Here is a 19,517-nt window from a genome sequence, read left to right as displayed (position 1 = left end):
TCTCACGGCCATTTTCATCATATGAATTTTGATTTTTGACCTTGAATGTGAGCCACCCAGGTGATAAATCTTTAGTTATTTTACTCTATAGATCTTCTTAAAAGACTAATTTATACTCTCTAATGCTATGAGGAACACAATGGATTAATTTGCAAACCCATTTGGTGTCATAATACTAGTACCACCCTGGTTACATAACTTTGTCTTTGTGAAGTGCAACTTCTCTTTGTTTTGTGATTTTGATAGATGATAGGCCAAAAACAAATTGACCCCTTGTGATGAATTAATTGATTAATTAGCCAAGTTTATTAATTAATCAAATTTACATGCAAATACGTGGTAGCACAAACAAATCACCAATTAAACTAAGTGCAGTGGAAAATAAATTGACACGGTGATTTGTTTATGAATGAGGAAAACCAACACGGCAAAAACCCCACCGGGTGATTTTATTTTAAGATCACCAGTCCCAAAATTTCACCATTATCACAACAAGCGGTTACAAGTAAAAGAATTTCAGTACTTTATACCAACTTACAGTTGAACCCTTATCCCAATACCTAATTGGACTTGTTTTATAGTGATAATCTCTCCTTTTGATGCATGGCTCCCAGTACATGACTAACTAATTGCGCGGATCCTAGTATGCAACTTCAATTACCAACTAGAGAAGGTTGTTGGCTACAAAGTTTTTCAGTTCATCCCAACGATGAAGATCAAGAAGATGCTTGGTCACAAAACCCAACGGTGCACAAACATAGCAACTTCTTTACAAGAACGATAAATTAGGGCAAATTCTGTCTCCGGTCACAATTTGCTTGAACAAATTTTGCTCAACACTTGTGCAACTTATGTTACCTTTAACGGCCCTTAAAATTAATCCTTTTATATGTTTAGGGTTGTAAGAAAAGAAGGTCCAAACACATAATCACGGATTAGAGTCAAAACATAACTGAAATTCTATTTTTCATAAACCTCGACAGATGCCTGTCTATCGAGCTGCTGTCGAGCCACGGGGCTGGAATAGCTCTTCAAGCTCGATAGATAACTAGCTATCGAGCTTTAATGAACTTGCACTTTTCAACTTGAATCTTGGACAGACTTGCATGACTTTAACACTTGATCTTGAAACACAGTTTCTTGAAGTATTAAACACATTCTAGATCTACCTAAATATAAGTAAAGTGCGTTTTGTCAAAGGATTAGCCAATTACATAAAATAGTGACATATGTTCCTAACAAGTGAATCGCATATGTCCTAACAATAGACTTGATGTTGGAGGCTTCAACATGGTTGCAGCTACTGCACTATACCCTCTCAATCTATTAAGTGAAGTTGTTGGATTAGGTGGCATGCTTTTGTTATGATTCAAACAAGCCTTGGCATTCAACAAGGGTACTCTAGGCAAGCTAAGAATGATGACGAGGATAAACAACATCAATTTAGCATGAATAATGTGAATATCTTGCAGCATCAGAATGGACAAATGACTAGCAAGGTTGATAAGCGGTGTTAATTATCCAAGAGAGTTGTTAGTAGTCTATTAGTATTAGAATTTAGCCAATAAATTCCTAGATTTTAGGTAGTTTTTAGTTTATTATTTGTTCTTTTATATATTTTATTCTTTGTTCTGGATATTGTCATATTGACGTTTACAAGATGTATGTCCTCTCGCAGAATGTATTTGATATTATGGTAGATTGCTCAAAGAAAATTCATGATCTACGAATTCCTAAACCAAGCAAAAGCCAAGAAAATATCACAAACATTGGCTATCAGTTTCATATGGACTAACTTTAGATTTTTAAAAAGCCTACTTAATCAATATCCATATAAACTACAATTGCAACCACTCAACAATGCCAATGCCAATGGCCAAAGTGCAGAAAAGGTAGGAGCAGGGAGGATTTTCATAGGGATAACTTCTTGTTTATGAGTTCTATAGGCACCAGTTGCAAGCAAGCATGCTCTAAAAGATTCACTAAAAAAATGAAATAAATCAATTCTTGAGTGGGTTCTATTTGCTCCCATCTTTGCTAATACAACATTACAACCTACTGTAGATTATTCAGATCTATTTTGACCAAATTTCGTTCTTCTTTTGATCAACCAAACACTCCATAGTCCACATGTAAGTCTTGTGCATGGAACCAACATATTTATGTGAGAATGCATAACACATTAGATGTACAAAATAATTTTTCCCTACTTGGAAGAACTTGATTCAAAGATGTAGATTAAAATCAGGGATGGAACCGGGATTTGTACTTGAGAAAGGCGGGGGGGGGGGGGGGGGGGGGCAAAGCTTAAAACCAAAAAAAAAAATTTATGAAAATAAAAAAATAATATATATTTCATATTCAACAAAATACTACATACAAAATAAGTATTTCTTAAACATTTCATATTATAAAACACATCAACAAAGTATAACATACAAAATAAGTGTTTCTTGTTTTGTGCTATTTTTGTTTAGTCCATATTTATTTATTTATTTTGTTTTTGTAGTTAAAGGGGCATGAATTTTATTTATTTATTTCTTTTCTTGTAGGTCAATATCTAAATATTTTAGAGGAGGAGAGACAAATATGTATATATGTATGGCAAATCTTAATTTTTTGTATAACAGTTTTTTTGTTTTTTGTTTTAATTGGGGGGGGGGGGGGGGGGCATGGCCCCCCTCTACCCTAGTGTAGGTTTTTCCTTGATTAAAATAGAAACATGACGTGCTATAAAGTAAAGATAAAAAGAGGTTCACTAACATTTTTGCATTTCCTATCTATTATAGTCTTTACAATTAAAATCTTTTTTCCCTCTGCCATAGTAAAAAAAGTGCTAAAAAAAAACTCATACAACTAAACAATCTTTTCCCTCTACTATGATGATATAAAGAAGAGCTCAATGGAATCCTCCTACGCCCTTGTTGAACCCTCACCTCCTATCTCTTGTCCAACCAAAATTCCATGGTATCCTCCTCCTCCAAGTTGGGTTAAAGTGAATGTAGACGTGGCTCGATCTTCCTCAAAAGCCCCTGTAAGGTTGAATTTATTCAACCATGTGTTGGCTTTATTCCGTACCAAATTTGCTTGTAATTCAACAATTAGAAACCCGGTATTTAAGTGGGAATTATGTAAGGGTTGTGTGTAAGAGAGTGTGAAGATTTGATGAAGTGTGTGCAATTAAAGAGCATCTTGCGACTGGAACTCACGACTGACTCACGAGTGGTGACTCGCCAAAAGTGTCACATGTGTGAAGCATGTAGGAAGTTAAAGGGTCATGGTACAGTTGGATCACTACAGGACAAAAAAGTACAGTTTGACCTTTCTGTTAGTTAGCGACTGGAACTCGCGACTCATCCCAGTTGTGAGTCACTCGCCAAAGCCTCCTGTTTTGCAGAAAAAATGACTTTTCACATTCCTTCTCATACCTTACTATAAATACCCTTATACCCACGAATGTAGAGAGCTTCCAGAGAGAATTTTGAGAGAGAAACCCCAGAAAACAATAAGATTGATTCATCCACAATCTTGTACATGTGACTCTTCAAATTCCTCTACTCTCACCCTCTCCATTGACATAACCTTGAGAGGAGATTTAGCCAAATCCTTATCTTACCATATTCATATAAGTGAGAAAGTTATTTGGTGCTTGGGAAGCAGTTCAGAGATGACCAATTCATTTGGTTGATGCAATGGGCTTATTGCGAGATTCGGTAAGCTAGAGAAGACAAGGTTAAGCTTAACCCTGTTGGAGCAAGAAGCTTGGAGGGCTTAGGTGCATCAAGTAGATTAGGCTTGGAGGGTCTATTGCTATTCATGTAATCCCAACTGATTTTCTAGTGGATCATTTCACCGCTTGGAGGGCGGTGAAGAGGTTTTTTGCTGAGTTTTTCGGTTTCCTCTTCAATAACACGTGTCAATGTTATCTTGTGTTTGCATCTCTCTAACCCTTACTCTTTGCTTTTAATTATTGTTGTGTTGTGATTACATTATGGCTTAGAGTAGTTTGGTTGTTTGGGTATAGCTTGTACTTATCATTTGCATATATATTGTTTGAATATAAGCTTGTGTTGGTAATTTTGAAATTAGGGTCTAAATGTCCACTAGTGTTTTACATGCCAAGTGAACATTCAACCTCTTTAGCTGGCATTGTGAGAGATGACAAGGGTGTCGTCATCAATATCTAGGCCAGAATAACTGAAAAACTCAACCCCACCCCCCTTCCAAGCTGAGGCTAAGGCTATGCTTTGGGCTGTGGAGATTGCAAAAAGAGAGTGTTGGAGCCACGTTATCTTCGAGGGTGATGCAGAGTGCTGTTTCGACCCCCTAATAGACAAAAATATTGCCCTTGACTAGTCCTTTACTGCTGCTATCTCCAATATTCTTTCTTATTCCAAGTTTTTCATGCTGTTTCTTTTGTATGGATTACGAGGGCTTGCAACTTTGCAACACATGTTGCCAGATTTGCTTTAGTTTTAGATTTGTCTTGCTTTTTTTAATCTCCCGGTCTTTTTAGCCATCTGTAAGGTTGATTATCCCCCCTGTCCCTTTTCTTAGCTCTCAATGAATTGCAGTTTATCAAAAAATAAATATTTTACTCTTAGAGAAGCTCCTACACCGGATTTCACAAATTTGAAAAAAGCAGCTCACATAAACATGGATACAAAGCCATAACAAGTTTAGACCAAACCAAAACTCTATAAAGCATTTCAACAAACACTTTTTATGCCACCAAAAAAAAAATGTGGGAGATTGATATTTTGCCTAAATACTTTTGATTCAATCGCTTCCAAAAACTATCCAATTAGATCAAAACCAACAAAAACAAAAACTTCTTTTTTTATATGAAAAAAAAAAAACTATTCCTTATATTTAACAATTGAAAAAGTTTTCAACTATAAATCAAATTTGAAATCCATGTTAATGTTTACAGAACCTAAAGATTCCAACAAAGTGCTACTAAAGAAATACGATTAAAACTTGACCCATTTAATATAAAACAAAAGTAAGGCAATAAGAACTGAACCCAGTTAATATTTAGCTAAGAACGAAAAATAAAAACTAAAAGCAGTGAGATAGCCGTAGTGGCTGGGACAGATGAAATAGAAACAGAGCTGAATTATTGCCAACGTTGCGATGGAAAGAAACGGTAGCAAATAGTGGCAAGTAAACTGATGTAATACAATTTTTAGTGATGTGTCTTCTCTCTATTGGCTGGGACTACAAGCTGACCTTGTAGTCCAGGACTAGCTAAGAATTTCCCAAAATTCATTATCTCTAGACAATTAAAGTTGTCAAACGTAATATCAACCTATAATTGATTTATTTTCACGTGTTGACACCATTCATCCAAGTCTGGTACAAGTTTGAATTTTTTTTCTTCTTATTTATAAGCAAGCTGGAAATTTATTAGAACACACTAACAAACTCACTTAAAGAAGCTCAGAACACTTGCCTGCAAACAAACTCGTTTATTGTGGAAAACTCAACTACAAATACAATTCAATTAGTTCTAATATACAAAACAGACAATGGAATCTATATAATATCTAAATTTGAAGCGTAATATTTATTGTTGTTACACTCCTATTGAGCCACATCAACGTAGCATTTCAGAATATTCAATCCAGTTCGGTCTAATTCGGTCCACCTTCATCCAATTTGGTCCACTTCCATCTATTCAGTCCATTTTGCTAAGTATACTTTTATCATGTTTAAAATTTTCTTCCATCCCTAAGTATACTTGGGAGGAACTTTTGCTATCCATAGACACTCACCTATCCCATTGGTACATGTTTGAAAGTTTTGATTACCAAGGAGTAGGTGAAATATTTCGATCATAATCAAACAATGGAATCTATAAAATATCTAAAGTTGAAGTATAGTATTTATTGTTATTATGCTCCTATTGAGCAACATCAACATAGCATTTCAAAATATTCGGTCCAGTTTGGTCTAATTCGTTCCACTTTCATCCAATTCAATCCACTTCCATCTATTCAGTCCATTTTGCTAAGTATACTTTTCTCATGTTTAGAATTTTCCTCCATCCCTAAGTATACTTGGGAGGAACTTTTGCTATCCATAGACTTTTGCTATCTATAGACACTCACCTATCCCATCGGTACACATTTGAAAGTTTGGATTACCAAGGAGTAGGTGAAATATTTTGATCATAATCAAACAGTGGAATCTACATAATATCTAAAGTTGAAGCGTAGTATTTATTGTTATTATGCTCCTATTGAGCCACATCAACGTAGCATTTCAAAATATTCGGTTCAATTTGGTCTAATTTGGTCCACTTTCATCCAATTCGGTTCACTTCCATCTATTCGGTCCATTTTGCTAAGTACACTTTTATCATGTTTAGAATTTTCCTCCATCCCTAAGTATTCTTGGGAGGAACTTTTGCCATCCATAGACACTCACCTATCCCATCTGTACACGTTTGAAAGTTTGGATTACCAAGGAGTAGGTGAAATATTTCCATCATAATCTAAAGTGATAGTAACGGCTACATTTGTAAAAGAGAAATTTTATGCCTACAAAATGATATTTTATCAATTTCATTTTACTGATGAGGTAAGATGGATCTTGACCCAATAATATGATAATAACAATTATTGAGATTTATGATATAGTGAAGAAAATTGAGAGAGAAGTAAAAAAATTGAGAAGAAGTTAATTGAAATACTCGACAGGTTTCTAACTTACTTTTTTGGATCCATCGTACAAACTCATCCATTCTATATGAAAGTTCAAAAATGTGTATAAACACCTTTAAACGTTTAGACCCCCAAATTACAACTTAACCAATTGAAGCAATATATCAAACAACTAGTGTGCGGAAACTTATCATAAGCTATAATATGGAATTGGTAAAAACTATCTAAGCCGAAACAAAACACAATCCACAGCAGATAATAAAAAGGCAAAGATAGAGAGGAAGGAAGATGCAAACACAAAGACAACACGCGATGTGTTATCGAAGAGGAAACCGAAGCCCTCGGCGTAAAACCTCTCCGCCGTCCTCCAAGCGGTAAACAATCCACTAGAAAATACAGTTGGGATACATGGACAGCAATAGACCCTCCAAGCCTAATCTACCTAGTGCACCTAAGCCCTCCAAGCTTCTTGCTCCAACGAGGTTGCGCCGAACCTTTTTCTTTTCTAGCTTCCCGGATTCCGCTACTAGACCGTAGCATCAACCAATGAAGATTGGTTCCTTCTTAACTGCTTCCCAAAAATCCAAACAGCTCTCTCACAGTAATGATAATGGTGAGAATCAGGTTTGGTATAATGCCTCTCAAGGATTTGATAATGGAGAGGAAGAGAGTTGAGGAATTTGAAGAGACTCTAATGTATAGATTGTGGGTGAATCAATCTTGTTTTTCTTTAGGGTTTCTCTCTCAAAATTCTCTCTAGAAGCTCTCTTACAATTGTGGGTAAAAGGGGTATTTATACTGGAGTGGGAGAGGAATGTGAAACGTTAGGTTTTACAAAACAGGGGTGGCTCGTGGCTTGACCTCGCGGCTTGACTAAGTCGCGAGATCCAGTCGCGAGATAACCGTATGGCCAGTTGTCCTGTTTTGTCCTGTAGTGCTCCAGCTTGCATGACTGTTCACCTTCCAGCATGCTTGGCATGTGTACTGCGTCTGGCGGCTTGCAGCCGCGAGTCACCCGCGAGGCCAAGCCGCGAGTCTCTGTTTTCATGCACACTCTTGAGCAATCTTCACTCTATCTCACTCACTACCCTTACATCAAACCCACCTAAATACAAGGTTACTAATTGCTGAATTACAAGCAAATTTGGCACGGAATAAAGCCAATTAGATGGTTGAATAAATTCAACCTTACAATCTCCCCCTTTGGCTATTCCGTGACAAAACCCTAAAACAGACTCTAGACTTAACATGTGAGTTGGGAACAGTTGAACAAAACTCACTCACACCTAACTCTAGAAGCTGTGAAGCACTTGAATCATATGAACATAATACTCCTGAAACACAACAATACACCATGATCATTGTAAGCAGAAAATCATAAAATGCATATGAAACAGGCAATATGTGATCAAGCAAAAATGGAGTTAAGAAACAAACCATGGCTTGATCAACCAAGTGAACACCACAAGGTAGTGATCACAGTGCTCATTCACACTTGGAATGAACACAAGGACATACAAGTTAACATGCACAAGGCAAGACACTTGTATGTTCAACACTCAACCAATGCATAGTACACAAGGTATATGCATCTAGGAACAATCCTACAAGGGCACAAGAGTGACAGTACATAAATCAAAATGCAAGACATTTAGATTAAAGTACTGATTTCAACATAGCATAAAGGCTGCATTAAGAAAGGTACATACCATAAAGCCTACAAACCATGCATAAAACATTAACCCTAAAAGCTTACAAAAGCACATGGGTACAAAGCACCATATAACAGTTTACAAAACACAATATATCAACTTAAACTGAAGAAGAATGTAAAGACACTTCCCCTTAGGTAATATCCTCCCCCTCTAATCAGGCCAATCACTCCCCCTTTTTGTCATGGAATAGGCTATTTATACTCTTCCAGCTTTCTCTGAATTTGATCCAATTGAGTTTGAAGAGAGGTAAACTTCATATCCCATCGAGTGCTGTGATGGTGTAGAGAAGCTGTGAGTCCAGACATCTTTGTATTCAACTCGTGGATAGAGGATACAATGCGATCAAGTTTCTCATCAAAGAAGAGAGTGCTGAAATGAGAGCCACTGTGAGATGCAGAAGTTTCTGGTTTGGCTCTCTTCCGACTATGTCCAATGCTTGCATTGAATGTACACATGTTGATTGGACTTGGTTTTGAGAGAGAGGAGATTCATCTGCCGTTGGATAGATTCCCTTGAGCTTCAAGATCCGTGAAATGAGACAACAGAAAGGAATGCATGTCCGAGACTCAGTTCGAAGAACAGTTTTGCACAGAACATGAAAGATATGAGCACAGATGTCTATTTCCACATCAGAGATTAGATCATGAAGAAACAAAGCACGTCCGAGGTTCATATACCCAGTGCTTGATAAAGGGTACAAATTGTGAAACATCACAATTGTAAGCACTCTCAGTTTTGGAGAAAGAGAGGAAACACTGATGGATTTTCCATTGGGTGAGAACTCCAAGTCTTGACCAAGACTTTCTTTGAGAAGCTCCTCGTCAGGACAGAGATCATCATAAACCGGTGAATGTCGGAAAATTGGTCTGTTGATGTGAAAGATTTCTGCTAGATATGTAGGAGAGACAGAAAAGCTCTTTTTCCGAACCCAGCACTTAAGTTCACCTTCTTCCACAATTGCGTTGGCATAAAATTCTTTTACCAAATTTTCATACGCGTCATCCAGATCAGAGAGAAGGTAATTCCAGTCCTTGTGAGCAAACCATTTCGGAATGTCAGTGTCATGAAGTGAGGACTGATCCACAGTTCTTTCTAGTAATGGTGTGGCATTTTGAAAGTAATTCTCATGAGACTGATAGGCTGCATAGGATCTGAACTTGTTGGGATCGAATCTCTTTGATGAAGAGCGAGTCCCTTTTGTTTGAGGTGGGTAATCATCAACATCAATTACGGGTTCCTTCCCTTTGGAACTACCTCCTTTCACAGCAGCTTTCTTGAATGGTGACATGACTAGTCTGTATTATGAACAAAGGAAATGACAGAACACAATCCAACAGACTTTATTAGCAGTGCGTTAGTGGAAATTTAGGGATAATGAAGAAACCCTAATAGCTAGATGAAAATGACCAGAAAATAGCAATGAGGGACACAAATGGCCCAAATTGAACTACACAGTAGAGAGGGTCAAAATAAAACCACACAATCAGCTGAAAAGAACCCACATTCAACACAGGATCATTTCGAAACAACACATCAACAGCAGATCAAACAAGATGATAAACCAACAAATAGCAAACCCTAGCTAAGCACATGATGAAGAACAAAACCAACAATTTAAAATAGCTCAAAACAGAAACAAAAGCTTCCATAAGCTAAGCATGGGCAAGGAGTAATAGCTGAGCTAAAAACCCATCTCAAAATCACAATCAAATGCGAATAATCCAGAGGGAAAACCACAACAACAGGTAGAATAGAGTTCAAGACAGAAAAACCATACCTGTTACTCGATGATTTTGAGCTGAAAAGAGGCAAAAATGGAGATCGAAAATGGAGGCACGGTGTGAATGGGTAAAAGCAGATGAGAGAGACAATAAATAGTCACAAAAAGATCGAGGGAAAACAAAAAAATTTAAAAAACTGCCCCTATATTTCCAAAACACGCGTTTTTCGCGACTGAAATGAGTCGCCAAAAAGTCGCCAGATCAAGCCGCCAAAACACTCAAGGACAAAATTTTGAAAAATTTTTCTAAGTGTTTTTCGTGACTGGAAGGTCTACCAGCAAGTGAGTCGCGAGCTGTGCCGCGAAAATCTCTGAGTAAACCTCGCGACTGGACCTTCCACTCGCGAACAAGTTGCCAAAAATGACCCGCGAAGACGCGACTGAGGCTCACGACTTGACATAACCGCGACTGAGCCTCCAAAACAGGGCAAAACTGGATTTTTGAAATTTTCAGATTTTTCAAACAAAATACTTTCCAAAAACACCTAAAACACTCAAAAAAAATTTTGTGCTTGAATTAACAAAGATTGAGCATGTGAAAACACATTTCATCAAGTACAATCACACAAATGAATATGACATTTATTGAACATAAACTTGTGTGTTGTGTGTGGATATCAACAATGAGATAGTCCGTAGTCTAATGTGAAGTTTCAATGATCAATTCATCCAAGACATGCACAATTAGCACTAGATCATGTGACCCATCTCAATTATATAAATATGTATATATGACCTCCCACACAACTTGATAACATATCTTGGAGCTTTACATTTGACTCCACTCTCAAACATAACATTTGATCATTTTGATCTTTTGAGACAATCATCTCTCATTGTGAGAGTGATATATGACATTTCACTTTAAAGAACAAGCCTTTGGCTTTTTGAATAAACATTCACTTTAATATAAGGTCGTTTACCTTTTTTCCTAGTCGAATACTAGAATGTGCGACAGGCTTTTGCAGCTCAATATCTCTTTTCATTTGGAGATTTACATTTGGTGAGCTCTTTTTAGCAAAACAAAAATAAAGAGTGGGAAGATATATAGACACAAGTCTATGCATGTCTCAAGATCAACAAAACCATTCACTAATTATTCATGACAAGTTTGAAGATCTATTTACAACAATCACATAGATTTCAAGATTTCTCCCATAGAGATATGAGTGCAAAGAAACAAGCAATGCTCGAAAATGCACAAAGCCATTAGCACAAAGGTACAAGGCAAAACAAGTTTTGAGACAAAAACTCAACAATGTCAATCAAACTTTTTGATTTTCTAATTTTTTATGTGATTTTTGGATTTTTGACATAAAAGCAAAAAGATTGAACAAACAAAGAAAGACGCAACAGTATTCACAAATGGACAAACAAACAATAAACATGCTGCACAAAGAGCTAACAAAGAAGTGTGTGCCCCAACACAAACAAACTTATCATATTATAAATATGTGAAGCACACAACACACAAGAGAGTCAAGGAATTGTACCAACACCAATGGTCTTACGGAGTGATTCAAACCGTGGACCATTGAGAGGCCTGGTGAAGATATCCGCCTTTTGATTGTCGGTGTGTATGAACTCAAGACACATAACTCTTTCCTCTACCAGATTCCGAATGAAATGGTAACGTATCTCTATGTGTTTAGATTTTGAATGCTGGACAGGATTCTTGGAAAGATTGATGGCACTGGTGTTGTCACAGAAGACACACATCGTTTCTTGAGGAATTCCATAGTCATGAAGTAATTTCTTCATCCAAAGAAGTTGAGTGCAGCAACTTCCAGCAGCGATGTATTCTGCTTCAGCAGTAGATAGAGACACAGAATTTTGCTTCTTGCTCATCCACGAGACAAGATTGTTACCAAGGTAGAAACAGCCGCCTGAAGTACTTTTCCGATCGTCTACACTGCCAGCCCAGTCAGCATCTGAATACCTAGCAAGACAAGCATTTGAGTCTTTTGAATACCACAGACCATAGTTTGAAGTACCATTCACATATCGAATGATTCGCTTAGCAGCAGTCAGGTGAGATTCCTTCGGATTAGCTTGGTACCTGGCACAAACGCCAACACTGAATGCAATGTCCGGTCTACTGGCTGTAAGATAGAGCAAACTCCCTATGATGCTCCTATATAATGTAGGACTTACTTCTACTCCAGACGAATCAACATTCAGTTTAGTGGAAGAGCTCATGGGAGTGGAGGCATGTTTTTTGGAGTCTAGTCTAAACTTCTTGACAATGTTTCTGGCATACTTCTCTTGAGATACAAATATACCCTCCTTCTGTTGTTTGACTTGAAGACCCAAGAAAAATGTGAGTTCCCCCACCATACTCATCTCAAATTCCTTCTTCATCTCCTCAGAAAATTCAGTAGCACGATCTTCGATGGTTGCCCCAAACACTATGTCATCAACATAGACTTGTGCCACAAGGAGATAATCTTCATCATTTTTGACAAACAGAGTTCGGTCGGCATACCCTCTTTTAAAACCTCTATCTAGAAGGTAATGTGTAAGACGATCGTACCAGGCTCTAGGCGCTTGTTTTAAGCCATAAAGGGCTTTCTTCAATCTTAATACATGATCTGGAAAGTGAGGATCCTCAAATCCTTTTGGTTGCTCAACAAACACTTCTTCATTTAGATATCTATTCAGAAATGCGCACTTTACATCCATTTGATAGAGTTTGAAATTCAAAGTGCATGCAATGGACATGAGGATTCGAATGGATTTGAGTCTTGCCACAGGAGCGAAAGATTCATCAAAATCTACTCCTTCTACTTGAGTGTATCCTTGAGCTACTAACCGAGATTTGTTTCGAATTATCTCTCCATCTTCATCAGTTTTGTTTTTAAAAATCCATTTTGTGCCTATAACATGAACGTTCTCAGGCCTTGGAGCAAGTTCCCACACATCATTTCTCACAAACTGATTCAGCTCTTCATGCATTGACTCAACCCAATTCTCATCTTGAAGAGCCTCTTCAACACTTTTTGGTTCAAACTATGCAAGATAGCAGTGATATGTTACATGATTGGCTAACAGAATGTTTCCTTTTCTGAGGCGAAGACCTTCATCAAGAGATCCTATGATGTTGCTTTCCGGATGGTTCTTGATAACTCTTGAAGATGGCCTTTTTGATGTGGAGACTTCATCACTTCGAGAGATAGGAGGATGAACTTCCGGAGGAGTAAGAGGACTTGATGTTCTAGACATCGATCTCGTTTCCATTCTTGGGTTGATGGGAGTCGATTCTACTTCTGGTATAGGTTCTTCACCTTCTATATCCAAAGCTTCTACCTCAACATCGAGCTCTTTGGTGCTCGGCCCTTCTACATCATCAATCATCTCCACCTTAGATAAGGCATCATCAATCTTGACATTTATGGACTCCATCACAGTCTTTGTTCTCTTGTTAAACACTCTATACGCTCGACTCGTAGTAGAGTACCCAAGAAAAATACCCTCATCACTTCTCGCATCAAACTTCCCAAGATTCTCTCGATCATTTAGGATATAGCATTTACTTCCAAACACCCGGAAATACTTCACTCTAGGCTTCTTCCCATTCCATATCTCATAGGCGATCTTCTTTGTACCAACCCGGAAAAAAAAATTCTATTGCCAATGTGACACGAGGTGTTGACAGCTTCTCCCCAAAATTTTTGAGGTATTTGCTTGTTAAGCAATATGACTCTTGCCATCTCCTGAATCACACGATTTTTTCTCTCTACCACTCCATTTTGTTGTGGAGTTTTGGGGGCTGAAAATTCTCTTTTGATTCCATTCTTCTCACAGAAGGACTTGAATCTTGCATTCTCAAATTGCATCCCATGATCACTTCTAATTTTGGCAATAAGGACCCCTTTTTCGTTTTGTAGTTTCTTGCACAGAATCTCCAACCTCTCACATGCTTCTGATTTTTCTCTAAGGAATTCAACCCAAGTGTATCTTGAGTAGTCATCCACAATGACCATAATGTATCTCTTCCCCCATAGGCTTTCAGTTCTGGTAGGCCCCATTAGATCAACATGAAGTAACTCCAAGCACCGAGAAGTGGCAATCACATTCACCTTGTGATGACTTGCCTTAATTTGCTTCCCCATTTGACATGCACCACAAACGGTCTTCTTCACCTTTCCAAACTTAGGAAGTCCTTCAACTGCTTCAAGCTTGGACATTTTTGCTACTTGTTTGAAGTTGGCATGCCCAAATCTGTGATGCCACAGCTCCAACATATCCACACGAGCACTTCTACACGATATGGGTGGCGTGGGAACTATTCCATAACAGTTATCTGTAGTCCGATTTCCCTCCAAAACCTGAATCCCCTCTTCATTGTTGATCAAGCATCCCTTCTTAGAGAATTGTACTAGGAAATCATCATCACAAAGTTGAGTGATGCTCAGCAGATTTGCCTTCAGCCCTTTTATGTACAGCACATCTTTCAACAGCGGTAAACCAAGTATCTCAATGGTTCCTTTGCCTAGGACTTGAGCATGACTTCCATCACCAAAGGTCACATAGTTACCAACCTTTTCTTTGAGTGTCTTAAACAATGACTTATCCCCTGTCATATGGCGAGAGCACCCACTTTCAAGATACCACAAACATGCATTAAACACCTTCAATGAGGTATACACAAATAGGTTCACATGTGACAAACATTCTTGACCTTCAAACACAAACTCATCATCAGTTTTCATGCTTCTTTCAGATTGACTTTTCATTTTCAGACTCTCAATCATCTCACACAACATTCTATTCTTTCTTTTATATTTCTTAATCAATGATTTAGATTCAGATATGCTACTGTATAAGACATGATTCTGATTTTCAAGATATTCCAGCATGTGAACAAATACTCTAGCATGTTTCTTAGTTTTTAACAACTCTACGAGATCATTAGTAAAACACCCTTCAGATATATGCATAGAGTCATTTTCACAAATACTTAAGCTATAATTCAGCATGGTATTTTCCATAACAGCTACCACAACACAGGGGTCTAGGATCACACTTAGGTAATAAAACCACAACAAGTGTACCCGCTCTGATACCAAATGAAAGTTAAAAAACGTGTATAAACACCTTTGAACGTTTAGACCCCCAAATTACAACTTAACCAATTCAAGCAATATGTCAAACAACTAGTGTGCGGAAACTTATCATAAACTATAATATGGAATTGGTAAAAACTATCTAAGCCGAAACAAAACACAATCCACAACAGATAATAAAAAGGCAAAGATAGAGAGGAAGGAAGATGCAAACACAAAGACAACACGCGATATGTTATCGAAGAGGAAACCGAAGCCCTTGGCGTAAAACCTCTCCGCCACCCTCCAAGCGGTAAACAATCCACTAGAAAATACAGTTGGGATACATGGACAGCAATAGACCCTCCAAGCCTAATCTACCCAGTGCACCTAAACCCTCCAAGCTTCTTGCTCCAACGAGGTTGCACCGAACCTTTTTCTTTTCTAACTTCCCAGATTCCGCTACTAGACCGTAGCATCAACCAATGAAGATTGGTTCCTTCCTAACTGCTTCCCAGAAATCCAAATAACTCTCTCACAGTAATGATAATGGTGAGAATCAGGTTTGGTATAATGCCTCTCAAGGATTTGACAATGGAGAGGAAGAGAGTTGAGGAATTTGAAGAGACTCTAATGTATAGATTGTGGGTGAATCAATCTTGTTTTTCTTTAGGGTTTCTTTCTCAAAATTCTCTCTGGAAGCTCTTTTACAATTGTGGGTAAAAGGGGTATTTATACTAGAGTGGGAAAGGAATGTGAAACGTCAGGTTTTACAAAATAGGGGTGGCTCGTGGTTTGACCTCGCAGCTTGACTAAGTCGCGAGATCCAGTCGCGAGATAACCGTATGGCCAGTTGTTCTGTAGTGCTCCAGCTTGCATGACTGTTCACCTTCCAGCATGCTTGGCACGTGTGCTGCGTCTGGCGGCTTGCAGCCGCGAGTCACCCGCGAGGCCAAGCCGCGAGTCTCTGTTTTCTTGCACACTCTTGAGCAATCTTCACTCTATCTCACTCACTACCCTTACATCAAACCCACCTAAATACAGGGTTACTAATTGCTGAATTACAAGCAAATTTGGTACGGAATAAAGCCAATTAGATGGTTGAATAAATTCAACCTTACACTATAGATCCATCAGCTTTAAAAAAATAATAAAGGTAGATTTGATTGCTTTATACGTTCTAATATTCGTGGTATAGTTTCTAGCCCAACGTTAACGTTGATCCATCTATTTCCTTCTCTAATCTTGCCGGGGCATGTGCAGAATCTTTCCCTGTTCTGCGCGTATGGGAAAAGCTAGAAATGACCTTCTCTTCTATTTTTCTGTCAAAATCCTTGACTTCACGCTCAAACAAACAAGCAAGCTGAAACGAAATTTGGGTTGTCATTTTAATTCGAAATACCCAAAGATCTTCTACTGACTTTTTTTTTTGAGAAGATCTTCTACTGACTTAATCGTACTTGTATATATATGGACCCAAAAGTATAATAATACTTAATCAACAATTATTGTGATTGCCGATATAATAAACAAAATTGATGCGTTAATTTCCACGTGTCTTAACTTAATTTCTTGGACTTATCGTTTAAATCACTCAAGTTTCTGACTTAATTTCTTGGCCCCAACACAAAAGTTCATTCATTCTGTACAACCAGCAGCTTTGAAGAAGAAGCAAAATTCGCCAGCACCACCCCTCTGCAAAGCCAGCTCTACTTAAGTAATGGTGGTTCTAGGAATTTTTATTTATTTATTTATTTTTTTTAAGGTTGTCACTATAAAATTTAAATTATACAAAATTTAAGAAAGTAATAACTTAAATATTTACTGTAACTGCGAGTCAAGTCGCTAAGGAGAGCAAAATTGTTGCGACTGCAAAGCCAAAAAGAATATAACTGTCATCACCATCAAGGAAAACTTACAGCTACAATATTTTTCTTGTTATCATTTTTAAAGGAAAAATGAAATTAGATATTATTTTTGTTGAATAGGTTGAATGAGTTACAAATTTGAATGATTAGCAATTTTTATCTTTTTGTTTTATAATAGGTTTTTTGTTGAATAATTTGTTCACTTGTTGTTGTTTGGTCTTGTCTTATTTTTGTTTGATTTATATTTATTGTTATTTGGGCTAATATTTATTGTTCTTATTTAAGCCTTTAAAAAAAAGGATTAAGGATCATGTTTGGGGGGTAGAATTGATTTTGGAGTAATGATACTTACACAACATTTTTACCATATGCAAAAAGCTGTTTATTGGTCGGTAAAAAAATTATATATTAGTATTAGGCCCAAATTATAATCATAGCAATACTCTTATTTTTGTTAAACCCAAATTTTTGCAATTTCCAAGTCAAGGTGTTCAACATTTTTATTAGAGTGATCACAATAAGTTAGTTTAGTATATATATATATATATATATATATTTAGGAAGTGTATATATACCTTTTTTTTTACAAGTCAAGGTAATCTTGTGACCATCTTGGTTTGCATGTGGAGCCACCACTGACTATAAGCTATATAAGCTATAATCGAGTCAAATGGGTTTTTTTTTTTTTTTTTTAATAACTATAAAAGCCAAACAATTTTGTTAGTTAGCAACGTTTCCAAACTATTTAGGAAAGTAACAACTCGAGTCTGTTAGACTCAATTTCACTTTAGCAAATCGAGTCTCAAATACTCGATTTCCATGAGGTGCGCGGCTGAGGTGGATTAAGAAAATCCACATGGAACTCGAGTCTCTAAGACTCAAGTTCCCTCTAGAACTTTTTGCCCAGAAAACATGAACCAATAGTTTTTGCCTAGAAAACACGAACCCACAAAAAACAGTTTTTGCTCTGATTGAGATTGTGATTTAGGTTTGGGATTTTGAGAAATGGGTTTGAGATTTTGAGAAATGGGTTTAGATGAAGAAGGAAGAACTGAAAACACAAACCCACAACAGAAAATATCCTCCGATGTCGAGATCGTCAAACCCATGGCGCTCTAGTGCCGAAATCGTGATTCTTGGGTTTGGATTTTTGCTCTGTTTGAGATCGTGATTTGAGTTTGGGATTTTGAGAAATGGATCTTGAAAAGAACTACTTGCAAGACAAGACTTCCCACCAAATTGATGGGCTCTGCCATTGCCTAAACAAATAGGACTTGCAAAAGTACAAAATATTCAACTAAGAAAAATAAGGGAACAAGCAATGTAATCACAATATGTAGTTATCTTAATTCACAATTCAAGTTCAGACAAATAAGAAAGACTCAAATCACACAAACTACTAAGTTAAATTACCAAAAAAAAAAAAAAAAAAAAAAAAAAAGCTATACTTAGACAATTCATGTGAGGCAAACGCACTTACGAACATGAAGTTATCCTTTCGTTAACCACTTGACCAGGTATGTGAGTTTAGTTTGTCAGATTTTGTTGTCCCTTCTAATAATACCTTTAATCTTTATTTATAGTAGACAAAAACAGTTACTACACTCCTCTTTATATTTTGGTAACTTCTATTGCACTTCTGACTTAGTGGATAACACATTTGAAAACTTTACAAAAACCTTTAGTTATGTGACCATGACCTCCAAATTGAGTTTATTGTGATATTTTCTATTATAATAGGCCTTGCAAGTTTTGTTTATTTGGGCCATGGTTTGCATTGATCAAGATCCAGCCCCCTCAAGTCACCATTTAGTGGAAAACTAACTCACATGCTCACACATGTGAACAATGTTTATTTTATTTTTTTTAATTTTTAGCCTAACATCATGAATATCCTTTGATACTGGTTTGAGCTTGAGAGCGAGTGAATGAGGTGGTGTTTATGTTCAGGGCAAAGAAGAGAAAAACGGCATAACACAATGTTAGTATTTAAGGACCAAATTAGTCATTTTATAAAACTTTTGGATGTGTTTGGTATTACTCCAAACCTCATAGTAGGTTAGTGTAATTTACCCAAACTTATAATATAATTTTTTTTTTTATGATAGTGTTGTAGTAAGTTTTTATTAGGTCTTGTATGAACACATTACTAATATAACTTTTTTACTTTTTAAACTTCTTACTAATTCTTATTTGGGCCTACTAATAATATCATTTTTCTATTTACCAATAATCACTCATTACATTTATAAAAATAAAAATAAAAATCACAGACATCAACAAATTATAAAAATTTTTATAAAAAAGTTTATATCTGCAAAACATGCTATTAGTATTGTTGACTTTATGGTTTGGATAGAAGAGAATCCTTGTTTTTTAGAACAAGCTCTTCATCACGATGTAATGTTTTCTTCTGTTTAATAAAAGTTTGATGTTATCAA

At 36.8% G+C, this 19,517-nt stretch overlaps 1 protein-coding gene across 13 annotated transcripts in view; it reads right to left on the bottom strand.

Moving 5' to 3' along the window:
- Positions 1-8,485: 8,485 nt before the first annotated feature.
- LOC126717884 (uncharacterized) overlaps positions 8,486-19,517 on the bottom strand; it is a 45,247-nt gene continuing 34,215 nt past the window's right edge. For all 13 annotated transcript variants that reach the window (XM_050419837.1, XM_050419834.1, XM_050419826.1 and 10 more), the window contains one exon: positions 8,486-9,678. In XM_050419837.1, coding sequence (XP_050275794.1) covers positions 8,697-9,671 — 975 coding nt within the window. In that variant the 5' untranslated portion in view covers positions 9,672-9,678 and the 3' untranslated portion in view covers positions 8,486-8,696. The remainder of the gene's footprint in view (positions 9,679-19,517) is intronic.

This window comes from Quercus robur, chromosome 3, assembly GCF_932294415.1.
Source record: "Quercus robur chromosome 3, dhQueRobu3.1, whole genome shotgun sequence".
NCBI classification, from domain to species: domain Eukaryota; kingdom Viridiplantae; phylum Streptophyta; class Magnoliopsida; order Fagales; family Fagaceae; genus Quercus; species Quercus robur.
This window is presented reverse-complemented; position numbering and strand designations above follow the sequence as displayed.